Genomic DNA, 21719 nt, shown 5'->3' on the forward strand with positions numbered 1-21719 from the left:
TTTAACTTTATATGTCTTCACGGCATAATATCTCATAAATTTATCATTTTTAATAATATCTCCATTATATATACACTTTTTTTTTAAGGATATACACACATGTTGTAACCAAACAAAAATATATACACATATACACACTAAAAACCCATTTTGGTCATTTACACATTCAAAATCAATTTTGACACAAAATATCCAAACAACATTTTTCATGTAAATCACTTCTATTCCAAAGGTATCCAAACATAAATCATTTTACATTCAACTCACTTTTAACCAAAATCAATTCTATAAAATCAATTTTATCAAAATCAATTTTTTCCACCGCACAACCACACACACTAGTGTTTGGTTGCCCGGTGAGATGGCCCAAACGTGAGTTCATTTTTTCAAAATCAATTTTATTGTGTTTGGTTATCTTCACCTTTTTGCTGTTAGCATACTTTTTTCTTTTGAGAATCAATTTTGGATGAAGCTCCATTTCATAGCTTCTTGGAATCAATTCTCTCCCCGTGAGTTTGGTTTCAATGAATTTCTCTTTTTTGCCCTTTAATTTAATTGTCTTTTACATACTGTTAACTCTCCTTTTCACACACATGTTAAAACCCATTTTAGTCTTTCACACACCCAAAAGCAATTCTAATACAAAATATCCAAACACCAGTTTTCATAAAAATCACTTCTATTTTGAAGGTATCCAAACATAAATCACTTTAAATTCAACTCAATTTTAACCAAAATCAATTTTACAAAATCAATTTTATCAAAATCAATTCTCGTCACCGCACAACCAAACATACGAGACAAAGACCTTCAAAAGTATAACCAAGGTTACCACATCAGGTTGAAAAGCCAATGAGTGATAACCCATCTTAAGAAATTTGGTAGAAACTTTTGACATAATTTCAAGGAATTCCATTTGTTGAAAAAGGAAAATAACAATTGAGTAGCGGTTTTTGGTCTTAACTAAAGAACCTAGAATCTTGTTAAATTGGAGGATGAAATGTGTATTGTTCATCGGTAGCAAGCAAACAGTTAAGTGAGGCAATGACCTTGTGTTGAGCGAAGAAGAAGTGATTAGGGTTTTGAAAGAGCGTGTGGTGTGGTGCAGAGGAAGAGTTCTTGCCCAAATTTATAGTGCTCAAGGATGTCTTATGGGCCTTTTTTTTTGAAAATTGCTTTTTTGACAAGGAATATTTCCTATTGACACAAGTAAATGACCAAATTACCCCCAGCGGTAGTTAACTACCTCTGGCATATGCACCGGCAGTTAACTGCCGCTGGCTCCTCCAGAGGTAGTTAACTACCTCTGGCTTTGCTGCTTTTTATTGTGATTTTACGCGTTTCGGTCGAAAAATTAAAATAAATCGAAACTTATTCAAAATTCTACGAAACTTTACAGACACCACTATAAAAATACATATAGATGATGTGCAAATTTTCGTAAAATTCCGAATAATTCTCAATTTTTTTTATTTTTTCGACCGAAACGCACAAAATCGCAATTGAAAAAATAAAAAAAATCGACACTTATTCGGAATGTTACGAAACTTTGAACATCATCTCTATGAATTTTTATAGAGGTGTCTATAAAGTTTCGTAGCATTTCGACTAAGTCTCGATTTATTTTGATTTTTCGACCGAACCATGCAAAATCGCAATTTTTTTCAAGTGCGAGTCCGAAAAAGTGTCCTAGAGGTTGAACTTTTTCACGCTTTTTTGTACTCATGTTTAGAACAAAAAAATAACATCTCCCACAAAAAATTTGAATTTTTAGACAGGGGACGGATTAAATATGAATTTTTAACGAGCCTAAAATTTAAGACACGAAAACATCAACCTAAAAATTGAATTTTGAGCTGGTTTTTTGCAGACACCTCTATAAAAATACATATAGAGGATCTAAAAATTTTCTTAGTATTTTGAATAATCCTTAATTTATTTTGAATTTTTTTACTGAAACGCTTAAAGTTGCAATATTTTTCCAACTGCGCGTCCGAAAAAGTTATATAGAGGTTGAATTTTTTCATTATTTTTTGTACACATATTAAGAACATAAAAAAAAACATTTCCCATAAAAAATTAGAATTTTTCGACAACGGATGTATTAAATATTAATTTTTAATGCGCCAATAACTCAAGAAACCAAAACATCAAAACGTCGACCTAGAAATTGAATTCTAATCTGGTTTTTTGCAGAGAGCTCTAAAAAAAAATATATAGAGGGACTGTAAAGTTTCGTGAAATTCTGAATAAGTTTCGATTTATTTTGATTTTTCAACCGAAACGCGTAAAATCACAATAAAAAACAGCAAAAAACCACCTCTGGAGGAGCCAGCGGTAGTTAACTACCTCTGGAGGAGCCAGCAGCAGTTAACAGCCGGCGCATATGCCAGAGGTAGTTAACTACCGTTGGGGCTAATTTGGTCATTTACTTGTGTCAATAGAAAGTATTCTATGTCAGAAAAGCAATTTTCCTTGTTTTTTTTGGTACAGTGGGCTTTTTTTTGGGTCCAATGAGTCTTGTTTTCTTTTCTACAATGAACTGTGGAAAATTGATCTTTAGACACCTAGTGTTTACTCACAGGCACCCCAAACTATATGCCCGCAATAGTTAAACGTTGTTAGCTAAAACGGTAATTAACTATTATTCGATGTAAAACTCATCTCAACAATAGCTGACAGAGCCAATCGATATCGATATATGTGTTACCTCAATTTACTGTTAGATCCCTGACTGTGTATACTTACTGTCAATTTGGTCCCTGAATCGAAAATCAATATCCTCAACTTACTGTTAGGTCCTTGACTGTGTATATTTACTGTCAGTTAGGTCCCTGACAGTAAACACAAAATTTCACTAAGATCCTTGGCAAGTTGTTAGTTTAACATGCTACTTACTGACAACACTAAGGTATATTGAGAAATTGAGAGAGGAAGCAAATTGAAAGAGGGATTGAAAGAGGAAGCAAATTGAATGCACTTTACATTTAATTTTCCTTAGGAAAAAATAATTTTTTGAAACAACATAATTAAATATGACAAAAGTTTGTCTTTTTTGCTTATAATTTGAGACAAAGAAAATTAGTTTTTTTGCTTATAATTTAGGACGGATGGAGTATTTTACAGGGGGTAAATAAAAAAAATTATAGGGTGTAAACCCTGAAATGGCCTATTTTGCAAGGGGTAAAACACTATTAACCCAAAATTGATTTTACTCGTATGAAAATTGCAATAATGAGAGAGTAGAAATATGTCCTAAAAATACTTCCTCCGTTTCAAATTAGGCTTCACTTTTGAGTTTTACATGGTAATTAAGGAAATGATTATAAATACTGCTTTTAATGGTAAAAATGTGTTTCATTTACCAAAATATCCTTGTTAATTATAATTAGTGGAGTATTAGATGATTGAAATGCAATAAATAAGAGTATGTTATTGAAAAAAATTGAAATTTATAATTGGCTAGACTTGGTTTCAATTAAGCTGACTCATGTCAACGATCACATCATTCAATTTCGTTCACCGAGTGATTTCTCAAAACACACATGTTATGCTTTTTATTTGATTTGACTTTATACTGTTAGGACTGTTTGGCGTGACAAGAATACTAGAGTCTTTCAACATAAGGAAGATTTTGTTAATCAGTTTATAGACAAAATTAAGCTCCAGTCTTTTTGGTGGTTGAAGGCAAATCATCATAACATTATTTTTAAGGGTCTTGTTAACCAATGCCCTAAGGACAATGCTTAAGGAATCTAGAAGTAAAAGTTTTGTCTTGGAAATGTAAGATGTTACATTTGATCAAGTAATAATTACACAATTTTTTATTAAAAACTTACTTATTTTAGTTGCTTAACCAATGCCCATGGGATACTAGTTGGCATTCACATGTGTTGGCTTAATCCCCCTTTTTTGTCTGAGAGTTCCTATTTAACTTTGTTTATTTTTAGTTTCGGTTTCAATTTAGTGTGTCTACTTTGTGGCTCATACACTATAAGTTTCTTCTTGGTATTTTGATGTAACTTATACTTTATCCTTAGTTTTTTCTCTGGCACTTCTTGTGCTAAAGAGACTAAGTTGTGTTTAATATATTCCATTTTAGCTTCTTAAAAAAATATAAAAGAGACGAATAATTTGAGATGTAAAAATATGATAAATATGACACGTAATGTAAGAAAGAGGTAGTAGCTCTAAAAAATCTACCAAAAAAAATAGCTTTAAAAGAATTCTCATAGTTCATTATTATATGATTGGATTAGATTACACAAACTTTCGAGAGTGTGTGTTGTATAACTTAACTGGTGTGAGTTAAGGGATAAGAAGTTTGAGATTCGTATAACTTAACTGGTGTGAGTTAAGGGATAATAAGTAGTTTGAGATTCAGGATTCAAATCCAAACAAAAAAGAAAAACGGATCGTACAAAATATTTGTCATTAAAAAAGGCTTCCGCACTACTTAGTATTAATATAAGCCTAATATATTCTTTTAACATAAAGTTCTCATTTATAAATTCTTGTTTTTTTTTCTTTCTTTACTTCACATTATTTCTTATATTTAATTATATCCTTTAGACTTAGTTTTATACTATACATGACTCTCTTAGGGACTTAGATACGCAAAGGTGGCATTGCGTATGGGCACGAAGGACGACCATCTAATATACCATTTTTTTAGAGTCATAGAAATTATTATTTTCATGTAGTAGTTAGTACTATGTAGATATATTTTTCTTTAATTCACCTTCATTAATTAAATTGAAAATATATTTTTTGTAAACTTTGATCATGAATGAATCTTTTATAATAAAAATTATAAGAAAAAGTATTTTATTTTTTTGAAGGAACAAAAATAAAGATGGTAAAATAATTAAAAGAGTCTAACTTTATAGATCACATATAACAAAAAAACAATTAGGACCGACACTGTACATACGCCATTGTAAGAAAAAGGAATTAGTTACTCTCCATTGGCATTATTTGCATGGAAGTGCCCATCCTCACAAAATGACCAGTTACTAACGTGTTATTGGCGATACACCCGTTGGTTGGGAAGGGAAAAACACGTGAATGATACTTTTTCTTTAGAGCTTTATACAATTTAACTAGTTTCATAAGGAAAAAACTACAAACTAAGTAATAAAAATTTATCATTATCATGTTAATTTAATTAAAATGCAACTAATTTTGTCAGAGACAATATATTGCTGTATGTAGGAATCATAGTTTGAACCTCAAATATCCCACTTGTTCACCTTAAAAAGTGGGTATTATCCATTAGGCTATTGATAAAAAAAATGCAACTAATTTTTAATTAATGAACGATAAGTTGGAGGTTTAATTTCTTTTCTTTTTTTTAAAGAAGTTTGAGGTTTAATTAAATTGGTTCTAATGCTTGCTTTAGATTTTGTTTTGTAACTTTATTTTAGAGAAATGAAATTTGTACAGCCATTTTGTAAACATTTTAACAACTATTTCTCTCATACTCACATCATAATCATGTTCTCTTAATTTTTCTCTCTCTATTGTTTTTGACCAATAAGAAGAGAGAGAAAGAAGGTTGTCATAAATGACTACTCATTTTAAACGCTACACCATTTTGGTAATTTTGACAAACCCTTATTTTCTGCAATTTTTTAAGAAGCCTTATTTAACAATATCGAAGTGATCTTCCGTGCGATACAATTGGCGAATGTAGTGTATAAACTTTACCAACATCAAGAGAGAACTTGTAACCTCAATCAAAAAGTTATTTCTACGTTTGCAGTGGAAAATTAGGGTTCGCCGTTTCTGTGATTTGGAGAGATCGATCTTTGACTTGGAGAGAGCCGATCTTCGATTTGGAGAAGGAAGATCTAAGAGAAGATCCACCATCACAAGGGAACATTATCAGTGTGTTCATTTTAATCAAAACCCAAGGTGTGTTTCAATTTTTCTTCATCGTAGAACGTTTTTCAGTGGTATCAATTATTCAATGTCATGACTATATTTGTTTCGCTTTGTTGTCATATTATTTAAAAATCCACAAATCTTCATGAATTAAATAGTAGACACATATTTGTTTCCATATAACAATTTTTTCAATATCATGTTTATGGATTGAAGAAAATGATATAGTCATATTACATGCCTTTTCCTTTAGAAAGCGAGATCTAAACTTCTTAAACATAATATCTAAGTCAATGTCAAATATCCTATTCATAGCGAATTATTTTTTATTGTGTTCAAAATTCAACAAATATTCAAATCAAACCCGCACAAGAAACGTTGTTGAGAAAGAAAAGGAAAAAAAACACTTGCAGATAAAACGAAAAATAAAATATTTAATTAAAATTATTGCACGAGTACCATATTTAGAAAAATAAAATAAAATAGAAAGGTGATAAAAAATGATATTTTAAAGAAAGTGTAACTAAAAACAGAAAACGTGTATCAGTGAGTTTTCACTTCATTTGAATCTCATTGACCCATCAATCAATCAACTAACAAACTCTCTCGACTGCTGCATTGCATGACTCCACACTTTATTTCTTACTCCGTACGTTCAAATCAAACCACAACGTCGTCGTTTCAACTCGTCTTTAATTTTTTCTTACTCCGTACTTCTCTGTTTTCAAAATTATTTATGCTAACATTACTTCATTTATTTATTTACGCTTTATTTTTTTTCTTCTTTGTAGACGAAGTGGTAAACACTGGTTGAAACTGAATACCCAGACACATAACTACGAGGTCTCGGGTTTTGTGAGTAAAATGCCACCATCATTAACACAAGCTTGTGGTGTGGAAGAAATAGTTGGAGATTTTAAATGGGGGAACAAAAAAGGAATTGGCGTGAAGAATAAAGATACACAGTTTTATGAATCTTTTGTTTATGAAGGTGTTGAGTATTTTCTACATGATTGTGTTTATTTTTACCACACTGATCATGTTGAAACTTCTATTGGTATGCTTGTTAAGATGTTTGAGAATGGTCGTAGAAAGATGATCAGAGTTGTTTGGTTCTTTCGTCCTTCCGAAATTCGAACTTTTCATCGAAGTTATCAGCCGAGTTGGAATGAGTTGTTCTTGGCTTCTGGGAAAGGCAAAGGTCTTACCAATGTCAATTCCGTGGTAATGGTAATTCTAATTCATTATCTGATTTCTATGCAGCACTGATACTTCTGATCGAAGAAAACATGTGTTATGACATTGACAATGTGATTACGTTCAATCATATCGTATTTTCAAATTATAGACGTGTCAGTACTTTATAGTTTGATTTATTGCATCTATTTTCATGATCCTGAAATATTGTGATCATGTGACCCTGTACTATAGTTGAAGATTGAGTATGTCTTAAATTTATTTGAATGTGGGGTTTGAATGTTTGTGATGAGAGACTTATCTTTGAATGCAATATATATTAGCTTATCTTGGTAGGTTGAAAAATGTTATTCTGGAGCCTTTTGGCACTAGCTGAAATCGTTATTCTGCTTAATGACTTGGTTAAATGTAACTTATATTCATCATAAAAGCTATTTTCAACCATCTTTATTCCTGAGAGTTGAAGAAGTAAGGATTATGATGATGTTGATAGAAAATATCTCGAGTTCTAGTAAATGAAATACTGGTTTTAAGAGAAACTTGAGAAGGGGATGAATGAAAGCATGTGCATTTGCTAGCATTTTGAAGATACTAACTAGACTTCCTTTTGAAGATGTTAAATGGTTACAAAATTTGGTTTGTTTTATTTTAGTTTTATAAATCATGTACTATGTTATCTTATTGAAGTCTTACATAAATGCTTAATGACATGCATTTAGATAGTTTTGGTTAGGGTGTTTATGTATGTTGCCGTAAATTGCGTTTTAGCTGGCAAATTTTGAATGTCCTATTTTGGTATATCTAGACATTATCATTCTAGGAAGAACTAATGCCTGCTTCTCCTTAATGGTAGTTTTGTTGGGTTAGTGTCTCAAATTCGATATAGTTGAAAAGTGGGTTTGTCATTTCGCTAAAGTTAGTTTGATGGTGCTATTTCCTCCATTCAAAATATGTTTTCAGGAATCAATTCTTGGAAAATGCAGCATAGTTTGTACTTCAGAGGATAAGAGAAATCCCAAGCCATCTGAAACAGAGTTAAAGAGAGCGGATTTCTTTTTCAAATGTACTTTCGATGTTGATAGGCTTGTAATCGATGATAAATTTCCAGATAAGATTGATGGAATTGAAGGTCAGTTATTCATGTTTTGCACTTCTTTGCCTGCTATTTCCATGATTAAATTGGACACACCACATATAGTAACTATTTGACCTGTTTATATGGTACACTTGCTTGATTTTTTACAATATGGCTGTATGTTGTTACCAAAAGTTAGCATTCCCGATTACATTAGTTCATTGTGTTGGTGTTCTGCAGTGGAGCAATTCTTTAATAAGAAGAGGGATAGAAAGACAGGTAACGGTGTGCATCTTGAGACAAATAAAATGTCTAAAGATATCACAAAGATAAAGATAAAGACTAAAACATCGGAGAATATTAAACATGAGGTTAAGACTAAGACCGCTCCTTCAGACATCCTGCGTTGTAAAGTTGAAGGAAAAGCTTCTGAGATTGTCTCACCAAAGACATTGTTAGATTCTTCTCCATTTAAAAAGAGGAAGGTCTTTGAAGAGAAGTCAAGCCTTGGTCATAGTAGCAACTCTCAAAAGAAAAAGGAATTTAATGAGAAGAAAGAGTTGCGACAGGATGACAGTTATAATCCAACCAGGAAAGTTACGGAGGTGACTGAAAGGCCGAATGCAGTAAGTCTCTAAAATCATGACGGTAATCATAGTTTTCATTGCTTTCTTTCTTTCTTTTTTTTGGACAGAATTTTCACTGCTGTCTTGAAAATTTGATCCTAGTCTCCTAGATGACGTGAATGAATTGGATAAATTATGGTTTATCTTCTTGTTTTGGTGTGTTTAGACTTTTGACAGAGAAAATATTTTTAACTTATGAAAGTTTAATCATCATTATATATTCATGATTTCAAAATGTCCTTTCTTCATTTGATATAAATGATTTAACTTTATAACATGAGTTCTGAAGCAAGATAAAAAGATTGGGAATGTTGGTGGTAAATAATCTCTAAATGTGGTAAGTTACAACTGGTAACAAAAACAAACATTCACAATTATAACTTCTAAATGTGGTTTTCGTGTATATATGACTCCAGTCACTACTCTAATTCTTTGCTAACCCCCGTATTTATCTTTAATCCTTTGATAACTCCTGTATTTATTGTTGCAGGAGAAAAGAAAATGGTTTAAGAAAATGGTGAGTTTTCATTTCTTTACTTTTACTCTGGACTTTTGGTTCAGGTTTTGATCAACGGCTTGGATTTATCAGTGAAGTGTTTTTCTTTGTAGAGAAAGGAGCTCGTAGCTTGAGCTTGTAGATTACTTTGTAATTTTCTTGGTCTAGCATCTAAATAAATGAACAATTTCTCTTAGCTTTTTAGTTTCATTCATCTTTTTTTATGTGCTGTTGATTTCTCTTTTATGTCTTTTATTGAATTTTGGTTGATATTATCAGTTTTTTTTGCTAGTTAGTACTTAAAATGTCTGGCATATTAGCTTTATGAGAAATTGATTTTCCGTGTGAAATGCTTGGACAATTGCATGCAACTACTTTAAAATCTTTCTGGCCTGTATGGCATGAATGTATCTGACCTAGGTTGGTTTTAAAATTAGCCACGTTAACCTATTTGGATTTTAAAATCAGTAAGGAATTTTGTTTTTGTACTGCAAATAAAGAAGAGTATTGCATAACAAAACTGTCAAAACAAAATGAAGTTTCCTGTTCAATGAACATTGTATAGATTCCTATTTTTTTCTGTGCTTCCAATCATACATGCTCAGAGTAGAATGTATGTATGCATGTGTGTGACATCCAAAGATAGTGACATGAAGTGATTATTATGCTTTTTTTTTAGCCTTGGGAAGAAAGACTACAGAAAGCTCAAGAGTTGGGTACCCTGGTTTTACTGAGTGATCTGGATCCATCCTACACATCGTTTGAAGTAGAGGTATCTAGGATCCAACCTTTTCTCCCGTTCTAATATAGTTTCGAAAGTACCTTTGATGCAATAGAATATGAAAAATGTTGTGTGGGATTGTGTTATGTTGGGATTCATAATCGCGTAATTGGAATATGTTGAGAGATGAATTACTTTTCGCTTATACTCTCTTTATCCTTTATTTTAGATATTTGCCCCTATAATTGATAACGTCATAAACGAGTGAAAAAATGTATTTACGATTTTCATTGGTAAATTAAATAGGGACATTTTTGTAAAGAAATCATTAATGCATTTAGAATTTTGTAAAGAGCCTTATATTAAGGGACAAAGAAAAAGTGTCAAAAATGGTCTTATAAATGGAGATGGGGAGTAATGAGTTTGGGTTGAGATTTTAATTTAATGCTGTCTCCGTGTCTAATTGTCTCATTTCTTTATTTTTTTTCCACTTGTTGAGGATCTTGTTTGGCATGCGCTCAAAGAAAAGGTTGAGGCAAGGATGATAGAATTGAGCCCGACGTCCAATACATACTATGGTACTTACAGATTCATCTTTATTAACAGCAAATTATATCATGTTTCATTTTTATTGTTGATCTTTCTTCGTTACTATGGAACACATCAAATTCAAAACTAATGATAATTTTCTGTTGTTAGATCATCAACTGATTTTGTTTGCTCATCTACCGACAGGTAGAGCATTGGTTATTTTCAGATCAAAAGATGCAGCTGAAAATGCAATATCTGAGTTGACCAGGAGATGCCTTGTTCTTGAAGGCGGGAGGTATTTCATTTACTGCTTTGTTTTTCTATTCTACTTTGTTATTCTGTTCTGTTCCAGAACTCGCATAACATCTAATCCACCACGTACCTCCTGAAAATATTATAAAGTTAAATACCTACAAATATGGACACTGCTATGTCCCAATGGCTGCAGTATAGTTATGCAACCATGAAAGGTTTAACATATGCTTACGGTTTGTATTGTATTTGAATGTTTGCTCAACTTATTGATGGTAGAGACTAGATTTTAGACTATCAAATCTGACTGTAAAGACTGTAGATAAATAAACGCACATGCATACAGCAATTGGTCGCAGAGTTTGGTCAATTGTACACGTCCCTGCCAACGAAGTGGCTATTGCAGGTTTCTATAATGCAAAATGCTTGGACTTTAAGAGTACAAAGCTTTGCTTAGGTTTACTAATACTACGGGCAAGTATGTGCCATACTCAAAACTAGAGATTCAATCCAATGTTAAGCTGTCATCCTAGAGCTTGTAAGCTGAATGGCTTTAATATACTATTAGTGTCCTAATCAGTGTTTCCAATCAGAGAACTTTAAATGTAATTTGGTAGATCCAAACCACATAAGATCAAGATGTTCTAATTCAGATTTGAAGTCATTATGGAATAGTGGTCGAGTAACTTCAGTTTATATTTCTTCACAATTTGGTTATTAATGAAACAAAAACAGAAACAAGGATTTTGCACCAAGTGTAGAACCTTTGCAACATTCGATAGTTGACGATAGGGGAAGTATTGAATAATGCAAATCATATGGGTTCTGCCTTTAGCATGTAGTCATGTACCATCTGCTATTGAAATGGAAAGAATGACACATCTGGAAATATTAGATAGCTCTAATATTTTGAAGCATTATAAACTATGTGAAGTTATAAGTCGTTTTACAATACCAATGAAACATTAAATGCTACTTTTCCAACTATACCCTTAACTAATTATTACTTTCAATTCTTGAATTTATCTTTCCTATACTATTAATAAAGGATAATTTTGTAAAATTACTTGTAACTTATCTTGAATTTATCTTTCCTGCAGAGTTGTCACTGCCGAGGAGGGAATAGTAAGAGAGCCAGGCAAGCAAAGCACATTCACAGGCCATCTGTCGATTAGTAGAGCTGCGCTTCACAAGCAAAGAGAGATGGTAGTCTAACTCAACTTGCTTATCAATTAATTTTACCACATACCGGAAAACATGATTTACAATATGTTCTTTTCTTTTTTATAGAGAAACGCTGTATCAACATCACATTGTTCACAGTCTAATACAATTGAATATGCGATGGCCATTGAATGGGCACATCAATATGATAAGTCAGAAGCATGTTGGAAGTACATATGTGAGGTGGGCCATTTTTTATTTGCCAATGAATACTCGTCAATCTTGTTGATCAAACATCTTTCTGACTTCTGACTAGTCTTGATGGTTTAACTTAATCTGTTTTCTTTACAGCAACAAATGAAGGAGATAGATAATGTGAAGAGGAAGCTTAGAGGAGGCAACATATTTTCTTGAAAGATAAAATATTATTTTCAATATTTTTCTCTCTCCAATTGAAATCTAACAGAATGCCGAGAATTTTGGCAGGGAAACATGATTTAGTTGTGTTTCCGTGTAAATACAAGGAAACCACCCGTGTTTCAGCTGTTTGTCCATTTTTTTTTATTCAATGTTAGTTAATACATTGTATTCTGAACAACTTGATTGCAAATTAATATTGCAATTTTTTTTTGTCTTAGATGAAGTGGTAATTCACTGAAATTAAACTCACACACAACTGTGAGGTTCTGGGTTCGGACCCGGGCCACGATGTCCGACCTTGCAATTTCGGCATTTATCAGTTGAGCTAGGACTTCTAGAAATTAATATTGCAATTTTATCATGGCAATTATTGAAATGATTATTCTCTGACAATTTGGTGTCCTGAGATGGGGAAATAAAAAGTGAGAGAGAATAGAAAGAATGTAAATTGGCATGTTTTTCATCATGTGTTAATTTTCATTCCTCCTCCCTAGTTTTACCATCTTCATGATATTTCCTAAGTAGAATGTTTATTTAGAGTTAATGGTTTTACTATGAAGTGAGACTCGCATTAGTTTCATCTAATAAAAAAGTTTAATGGTTTTACTATGAAGTGAGACTCGCATTAGTTTCATCTAATAAAAAAGTGAGCGTCAAAGAAGTATTACAAAGAGGATGTTCTTAACATTTCTCTTGTAACAATTAAGAGATCTGTCAATTGAAATGCAAGACACCATCATGATCTTTAAAAGGCTCACCGGATAATCTTTCAAAATTGGGTCTGTCTAATAAAATAGAGAGGTGAAACTTGCGTGACAAATATGGTGGCTTTACCTCACACCCTTACATTTGTATTTTAACCCCTACAAATAGTCTAAACTTTCACTTTAACAAATAAAACAGAAGCTTATGTTTAGTCATCAAATACTTATGGGATCCCATACTATAATAATAAACATACTTGAATGTATTTTTGGTCTTCTATATTTCAAATTTATTATTTTAATCCCTCTAATTTTAAATTCAAATAGACGGTCTCCCAAATTTTAAATATTTTTTACCATCGAAATTGGGATTTATTTTTGCTCATGTGTTAGTTAATTAACTCACTCGATAATGTGACAATGCTTATTTGTTGAGAAGTATGATTTCTTTAGGGTTTGTATTGTCCTTACCGATTGAACTATGCTCACGGAGACAATAAAATAATGAAGTTTAATCTACATGTGCATTGTCACATCATCCTATCACTTGACAAAGCCGTTCATTATTCAACTTAGCACAATGGTGAAAATAAGCTCTTAAAATTTAGAATTTCGAATTTAATTTTTTTTTTTAGAGGTATTTCGAATTTAAAATTTGGAAGCTATATTGTGAGTTAGTAATAATAAGAAACCAAAAATGCATTCATGACTTCTAGAAATCTCCTATTCTTATGGTTTTGAAGTAAAAGTTCATTACAAATGAGACAATAATAATCCAATAGCTTTTTTTCACAAATTAAAAACAATCATCCGTGTTGAGAAGAATAGTTGAACCCAACGTATATATCTAGTAGTAGAATAATAAAATGAGAGAAATGTTTTTTTTTTTGAACTGATAATAAAATTGATAACAATTTGCGTAAAATACACTTTGTGTAAGCAACTATTTTATTATATAACTAACTATATCTAACGATCCCAAAAATTGCTCTAGAGCATCCATTTGAGGTGATTACTGATTATTACATCTAAATAAAGAGCATATTCGGTCACAATTTCTAGGGGCCAAGTTTCACAATACAGCCATGAGCCAACATTCATATTATTTGATTAATTTCCATGTTGTTTTTTCATGGAAATCATTCATATTGAACCTAACAAGATTGAGATCGTGATATGCTACGGTTGTGACTTATTCAAGCACAAACACACATTTTAACAATCAAATTTCATCACACAGATAACTAACCAAATCAAGTGATGAAAGTCTAATGTAAGATTTTATATATTTTTTTATGAACATGTGGCCATAGTTTATTCATTATGACCCTTTGGTCGATACATTTAGTCACGTTATTGCTTTCGGTTCGTTTGGCATTGGTCATTTTTTCCAAGTGTTTTTCCACAATCTAGAAAAGTAAAACGTTTATTCTTGTTAAAAAATGAAAAGTAAAGCTTTTTTGTTCTTCATTTTGGTGTGCGTGACTATTTGGGCACAAGAAAAGTTGCAAAAGGTTTGGTTATTTGAAATTTTCAACGCCTGCGACAAAAGTAGCAAACTAGCAATGTAATTGACCAGTAAATTATACTTCCTCCGTCCCTTAATGTAACCACCCATTTGATTTTATTTTTGTCCCTAAATGTAACCCCCTTTTCAAATTACTAGATGCATTTATTACTTTTTTCCTAAACATATCCCTAATTAATACTACTAACTTGTCTTGAAATATGAATAGTCAAATTTAATACACATACAAACAAAGGACAATTTGGTAATATTAATACACAAAACAGACACATTAATTACACTGACAACTTTTCTTAAGAAATGTGAAAAATGCAAAGGGGGGTTACATTAAGGGACGGAGGGAGTACATCTTTATATAATACAAAAGCATACCTCTATAAGCGATAGTACACGTGTCATCTTCTTGCTCTTCATCTCATTTAATGTTTTTCTCTCAACCAATCAAAATGGATATTGAATCATTTACTTTTTGTTAGCCAATCAAAATGGATCAATGACTCATTTACTTTTCATGAGCCAATCAAAATTGATAATGACATGATTTTTTTTTCCTATATATAGAGACAATTTGTTTTTCATTATTTTCATCTACATCTTCCTCCCATAAAAAATCATTGTTTTCAACCCCATTCTCTTTTCTTTTATTTGTTTATTTCTTAATGACATGTTACTTTTTATTGTGATTTCTTATGTTGCTATTTTCTACTCATATTTTCTTTTAAATTTTTCTTTTGGTGCTTTTTTCTATATTCTTTGTTTTTGACCGAATCTCTATTCATGTTTCTATTTTCTTTTGTAGATAACAAAAAAAAATTGTTTTTATGGCTCCTTTGATTTATTTAAAACAGACAATAACAAAACTAATATTTTATAATTAAAACAAATAGATATTTGAGTGGACAAAGTTAATTAATTAATGGGCGTATAAATAAAAAACAAAAACAAGACCTTGCGTTAGTGTATAATGTTTTTGATTTTTTTAGTTTTATTTCCTTCATCCTTATGAAATATTTAAATGAATTCATACTATTATTAAAAATAATATTCTAATTAATGATTATTAAATTATTAAAAAAATTTAGAAAAAAATATTAATGTTTTATTCAACACCATATCTTTGTATTCATTCTTTTTTTTTAAGGAGCATCAATTCTATTATTAAAACTTATAATCGCAAATGGTTTAAAAATGACTCCATATTTAATTCTTTCCACAATATTCGTTCCATCCTTGACTTCTACGGAAAAGCAATTCTTTTAAAACACTTCTCCAAACTTGAAAAATTAAAATTGATTGATTTTGAAATCGTAATCATAGTAATTTAAAAAAATAAATATGAAAATCACTTATTTTGGCTCAAGTTGTTTATGAACTCCATCAAATGATTTTTTTTTGGGAAAACTCAAATTTTAGTTACGTCACGGTTGAACTCTTCTCTTGGGAACCATATGGTTAACAAAAAAAAAATATAAAGACACCTAAATACCCATTATTAATATTTTAGTGAATAAATGCTCATTATAATTTTCCCTAAAAATAATCATACAATATACAACAATATAATTTCCACTAAACGGTCTTTATTACTTTTCTAAAAATAATGAAATTGAATATGTCATCATATTTTTACACCTATTCCTTTTTTAAAAGATGATATTCCATAGGTTTGTACTACATATAAATTTGCTTCTATTTAATGGTGCTTTTTTTGTTAATGATACTAACAAAGTTTAATCTGGTTATACGATAAAGGATCAAGTTGCACTAACTTACACAAGTTAAGAGATCAATTTGACTTATATTAAAATTAAGGGACCAAACTGAGATTTAAAAATAAGTTTATGGGTTAAATTGACCAATTTTAAAGTTATGGGACTAAATTAAACTTTAAAATTAGTTACAGGGCCAAAGTGACATTTAAGGCAAAGAAAAAAAATTAACAATACGGAAAAATCATATAATTATAGAAATAGTAATAACAACAATATTTAAAAGGAGAATTGAATGATATTATTAGTATTAATATTTGCTATCATGTTTTTTTTTTTTAAATATGGTAACATGTCTTTAAATTTTTATTTTATAAGTTAATACTAAATTACTAATAGTAGCATTACAAAGGAAGGTAGACTCAATTGGTAAAGAATTGACTTAACTGCAAGGTAATTGATTTAACTTATGGTGTGCTTGCGCGAGGACTTCTTTAGTGAATGATTTACAAGTACCTCTCTAAATGCCCTTCGAGCCATGAGATTTGTTTTGACCCTGATGAGCTTCCGAAGCCTAACTCATCTAAACATTTTATCATTTTTTTTAAATTGTAAATTTAAAAAAAATTAAAAATGAAAAATCTCAACTTTTTGATTCAAAATGAAAGCCTAAATTTTAGCATATTATAAAAGAAAAAAGATCAATCGAAAACATTTTTTAGGAAAGATTATTCAATAAAATGGAAAAATCATATAATTATAGAAACAATAATAATAAAGTTTTGAAGAAGAATCGAATGTTACCCAAAATTAAATTTGAGCAATAACCGGTGATTTTTTAAATTCCAATTTTACTAATTTTCTACAAAGTCTGTATTTCAATTTTTTTTAAAGTATATATGTCGTGTCCTTTTAATAGCATAATGCATGTAAAAGTCTTTTAATAACTCTTTTTTTAATGCCTTTTTGTCTAATTTTATAAATAAAAATGTACATGGGATAACTCTTTAATGATCATTGCACTAACGATTTTTGAGGTATAATATTTAATGAAGTTAATAAAATAAGAAACAAAAATCATATTGACTTTATTTTTAATAAAAAAAATATATCGACGAATGTTGATTTTGTGAAAGGTATGAAATATGATTTCATCTATCTCCAATGATACTAGCCTAAATCTAAAATTTGTCTTTTTACTACTAGATTAAACCCTGAGAGTTGGAAAATCACAATTAACTAGACTAAATCCTGAGAGTTTATCATAATGCCGGGATTTCCAGTGGAGCCTACATTGGGTTGGGTAATCATGTTAGGTCAATAGCAATCACGCAAGTTAATTTGACACTACATCTTCACGCAGAACCTTAAAGCCCTAGACATATGGGTAATCTCATTTATATGTTGATCAAATTCTACTCTTTCATCCGATATGTAGAACGTTAACTCACACTTCATACATTAACGTATTTTAATCAAGTGTGTGAATTTATGCATTCATAATTATGTGACGTAGTCATAAAAAGTAAAATAGAAACACAAACATGTTAAAAAATGTGGGTTAGTGGTGATTTCATGGATGTAGGTTTACGCTCCTTTCTTTCATGAGAAGGGATAAATGAAATTAGAAGCAAAATGAATACGAAAAAGGACATTGATTATGAGAGAAATGATAAGAGAAAAAGATATGCAATGGATTTTCTGTTATGAGTTGGAACCTTTAAATCCAAAGTTTTTCTTTTTACCACTAGATTAAACCCTTAGAGTCGGAAAATCACAATGAAGTAGAAAATGCATTTTTAATTCATATTAATCATGATAAATAGCATATTCATTATACATGAACCATCTCTCATCTTGGTTTTTTACTGAAAAAAAGTTTATTGGTTTAATTGTTCTTGATTATTGGAATTACATTATGAAACACATTTTTCAAAAGTTGTTGGTAATTTTATGAGTTTCTTGAAAGGGTTGAGAATTTCTCGATAATTAATTTACCAAAACATTAGACTCAATTAAAAACAAACCACATCATTTAAAAATGTATAATAAACATGTATGTTGTCAACTTAACATAACATAAAAGTGCTTTTCTAAGGTTAAATCCTACCAAAGACCAAAAATAAAAGAATTTGAAATAATACAAGTTGAATGAAATAAATGGTATGAAAGAGAACAACATGGAAAAACTTAAATTTAATATTTTCTAGAAGAAGAATTAGACTAAACCAAAAAAAGTGTTATATCATTTTAAATTTTTTAATAAGCATGTATTTTATCAACTTAGCATAATACATCTGCATTTGTCTAATGTAAAATCCCATCAAATGCCAAAAGTAAATGAATTTGAAAAAAAATATTAAGTTTGAATAAAAAATATAGCATTAAAGCGAATGACATCTACTAACTAAAATTTAAGATAAAAAAAAATCAAACAAATGACATTCAAAAACTAACAAATCAGTTTATCATAATGTTAGGCCTTCCAATAGAGCCTACATTAGGTTGGATAATCATGTTATGTTATTAGCAACCAAACAAGTTAGATTGACACTACGTCTTCACAAAAAACCTTAAGGCACTAGGTAAATGGGTCATCTCATTTCTATCTTGATCAAAATCTACTCTTTCATCAAATATGTAGAATGTTAACTCACACTTGAAAATGTTACCATATTTTAACCAACTGTGTGATTACATGTGTTCTTAATTATGTGACACGGTCGTGGAAAGTAAAATAGAGACACAACATGTTCAAAAATTTGGGTTGATGATTATTTCGTGGATGTATGTTTATGTTCCTTTCTTTCACGAGAAGAGATAAAGAAAATTAGAAGAAACACAATGAATACGAAAAAGGACATTGGATATGAGAGAAATAATAAGAGAAAAAAAATATGCAGTGTGTTTTGTCCATAAGAGAGTAGTGAATAATACGAGTTGTCGTTAATTTAATAGATTTGTTGAAGGAATTGAGGAATCTTGAGTAATTATTTTACCAACAAATTAGACTTAATTAAAAAAACTCAATATAATTTTAAAATGTTTAATAAGCATGTATTTTCTAAACTCAACATAACACATCTTTATTTTTCGATTGTTACATCCCACCTAATATCAAAATTAAAGGAATTTAAAATAATAGAAGTTGAATAAAAATATAGTATGAAAATGAATTTTAACATAAGAGAAATGATAAGGGAAAAAAATTAAGGAGTGTGTGCTTTGTCTGTGAAAGTATACGGAATATATTGAGTTGTTGGGGGGACTACCGGGGATCCAAAAACTAACAAAAAAATTCATCATAATTTTGGAACTACCAGGGAATCCTACACTGGGTATGATTCCCACAGTATACTAGAAACCACACGAGTGAGATTGATACCACATCCTTACAAAATATCTTATAGCATCAAGTATATGAGTCTTTTTACTGATACCTTCTTCGAAATCTACTATTCCATCCAATATAGTGCTTTCAGGAATTAACTAGGTATATGGGTATATCATTTAAATGTTCTTTAAAATTTACTCTAGCGTTCATGCAAAACTTTAACTCACAATTGACACATTAACATCTCTTCTTCAAGTATGAGACTATTTGCATCTGTGATCTACCACCTTGAATCACTCCCGCTTTCCCCACAAAGTTGAATCGAATAGAGAGGAACCACACAAATAAGAATGATACCACATTTTCACCCAATATTTTAAGGCACTAAGTGTATGAATTTTTTCATTTATATGTTGTTCAACCTTCAATCGTCTACTCAATGTTATACTATAACTTACATTTGATACATCACAACATTATTTCCCTCAAATATGAAAAAATTTTAGCCCGTGCTTGGCACGGGTATCCATACTAGTTTACTACTTATACTAATATTGTACTGCATTAATTATTTCTTTACATACATGTCCTTATTTATTATAGATTTTTTCTTCAATCAGCAATGAATATCATATGAAAAACATAAATCAACTATCTCTTTTAAGGATAAAATTGTAAAAACAATAGTGATTACAAACAACTTTAATACAAATATTCACTTTCTTAATTCCCATGATTTTAGCAAAAGGGTCTTAACGGAGGTAGTAATTTCATTTTGGTTCTATGACTTATATTTTTATGTATTGGTAATTCAACCATAGGTTTCCGTCATCCAATTTGGTTTTCTGTGTTAATTTGTAGCCTTAATTACTTAAAGTGGACGATCATTGTAGGCGTCTACAAAAGGTATAATTATTTTTTAGTTTTAATCATTAGATCTTTTATATATATAAAAAAAACTATTGAATCTTACAAGTTCGTTGCATATAATAGTAAATCACCAACATTTAATTTAGAGTAAATTACACTCCACTCTCCTCAAAGATACTTGAATTACACCCTCTCCCCTCTTATGTTAAAATATACACTTCCCTCCCATGAAAAATAAAATCTACACTCCCCTCTCCTATAAGATGTTTGAACTACAAATCTCCCCCTTAATAATTAAATATTAACTAATCTATTTTAACATAAATTCATGATATATATTAATTTTGAACCACCATTTAAGAAAAATAAATTCATTTCTTTATAATTTAAATGTCAATGATAATTTAATTTAAATATTTTTCTATTAATTTTATAATTTATAGTATAAAATTAACTTTCCAATAACCATACTTTATTGTCTTTAGTAATTTTTCACATATTTTAATTTTATCTTTGGTTGTTTCATATTTTATAATAGGGTTTAAAACTATATGTTAATGAAATTGTGAATAAATAATAGCGAAAAATATGTATTCAAATTTTGATTATATTAAAATAGACCCGCAATACTATTTTTTCCGAAGTGTGTTAGATTATTATTTTTTTGCTAGATTATTAGAAATAAAAAAATAATATTGAGGGAGTAAAGTGTAGATTTTAACATAAGAGGGGAGGGGAATATAATTCAAGCTTCTCTTAGGGGAGGGGAGTGAAATATTTTCTAATATGTTTTGAATAAGAGGGGAGGGGAGTGTATATTTTAATATAAAAGGGGAGGGGAATGTAATTCAAGCATCTTTGAAGGGATGAGAGTGTAATTTACTCTTTAATTTATTTTACTTTTTTTTCATCTTCTTTCATCCTCTACATTTTCATCATTGTCATTGTCATCATCTTCACAAACTTCATCACTTTACAAATATTAATCATTAAATGATTAACTTCTCGTGCATTAGTGTTTAAAGATATAATGAATTAGTGTTTTTATTTTTATATATGATAATGCAATTTTACAAATATTAATCATTAAATAATTAACTTCTCATGCATCGTACGAGTCCAAGTACTATTATATAGAAAAATTGAAAAATCTTTCACATTTTTCAAAAGAACCATTTTTTAGAGAATGATAAACTAATACTTATG

General features: G+C 30.1%; 1 protein-coding gene across 4 annotated transcripts; it reads left to right on the plus strand.

The window, feature by feature from the left end:
• The first annotated feature begins 6455 nt into the window (after positions 1-6455).
• On the plus strand, positions 6456-12546 carry LOC146951418 (nucleic acid binding protein). Of its 4 annotated transcripts, none has more exons than XM_085747384.1 (11): positions 6456-6535; positions 6678-7116; positions 8044-8212; positions 8399-8784; positions 9275-9301; positions 9960-10052; positions 10501-10579; positions 10737-10827; positions 11885-11990; positions 12075-12191; positions 12300-12546. In XM_085747384.1, exons 2-11 carry the CDS (start codon positions 6751-6753, stop codon positions 12360-12362), a joined length of 1497 nt encoding a protein of 498 aa, XP_085603510.1. In that variant the 5' UTR covers positions 6456-6535; positions 6678-6750; the 3' UTR covers positions 12363-12546. The 4 variants fall into 4 exon arrangements, with proteins under 4 accessions (XP_085603510.1, XP_085603511.1, XP_085603512.1 ...); XM_085747387.1 differs by lacking the exon at positions 6456-6535 and having other exon boundaries at positions 6745-6877; positions 6958-7116; XM_085747385.1 differs by lacking the exon at positions 6456-6535 and having other exon boundaries at positions 6575-7116.
• The last annotated feature ends 9173 nt before the right edge of the window (positions 12547-21719 follow it).

Source organism: Medicago sativa, chromosome 2 (assembly GCF_051527215.1).
Source record: "Medicago sativa cultivar Bolivia chromosome 2, Bolivia_mono, whole genome shotgun sequence".
Classification (NCBI taxonomy): Eukaryota; Viridiplantae; Streptophyta; class Magnoliopsida; order Fabales; family Fabaceae; genus Medicago; species Medicago sativa.

Excerpts from the sequence above, each read along its gene's own strand:
- LOC146951418 (XM_085747384.1), top strand. The coding sequence starts at position 6,751 with ATGCCACCATCATTAACACAAGCTTGTGGTGTGGAAGAAATAGTTGGA. Across the intron at positions 7,117-8,043 it reads ATGTCAATTCCGTGGTAATG|GAATCAATTCTTGGAAAATG; the intron begins GTAATTCTAATT and ends ATATGTTTTCAG. Across the intron at positions 9,302-9,959 it reads GAAAATGGTTTAAGAAAATG|CCTTGGGAAGAAAGACTACA; the intron begins GTGAGTTTTCAT and ends CTTTTTTTTTAG.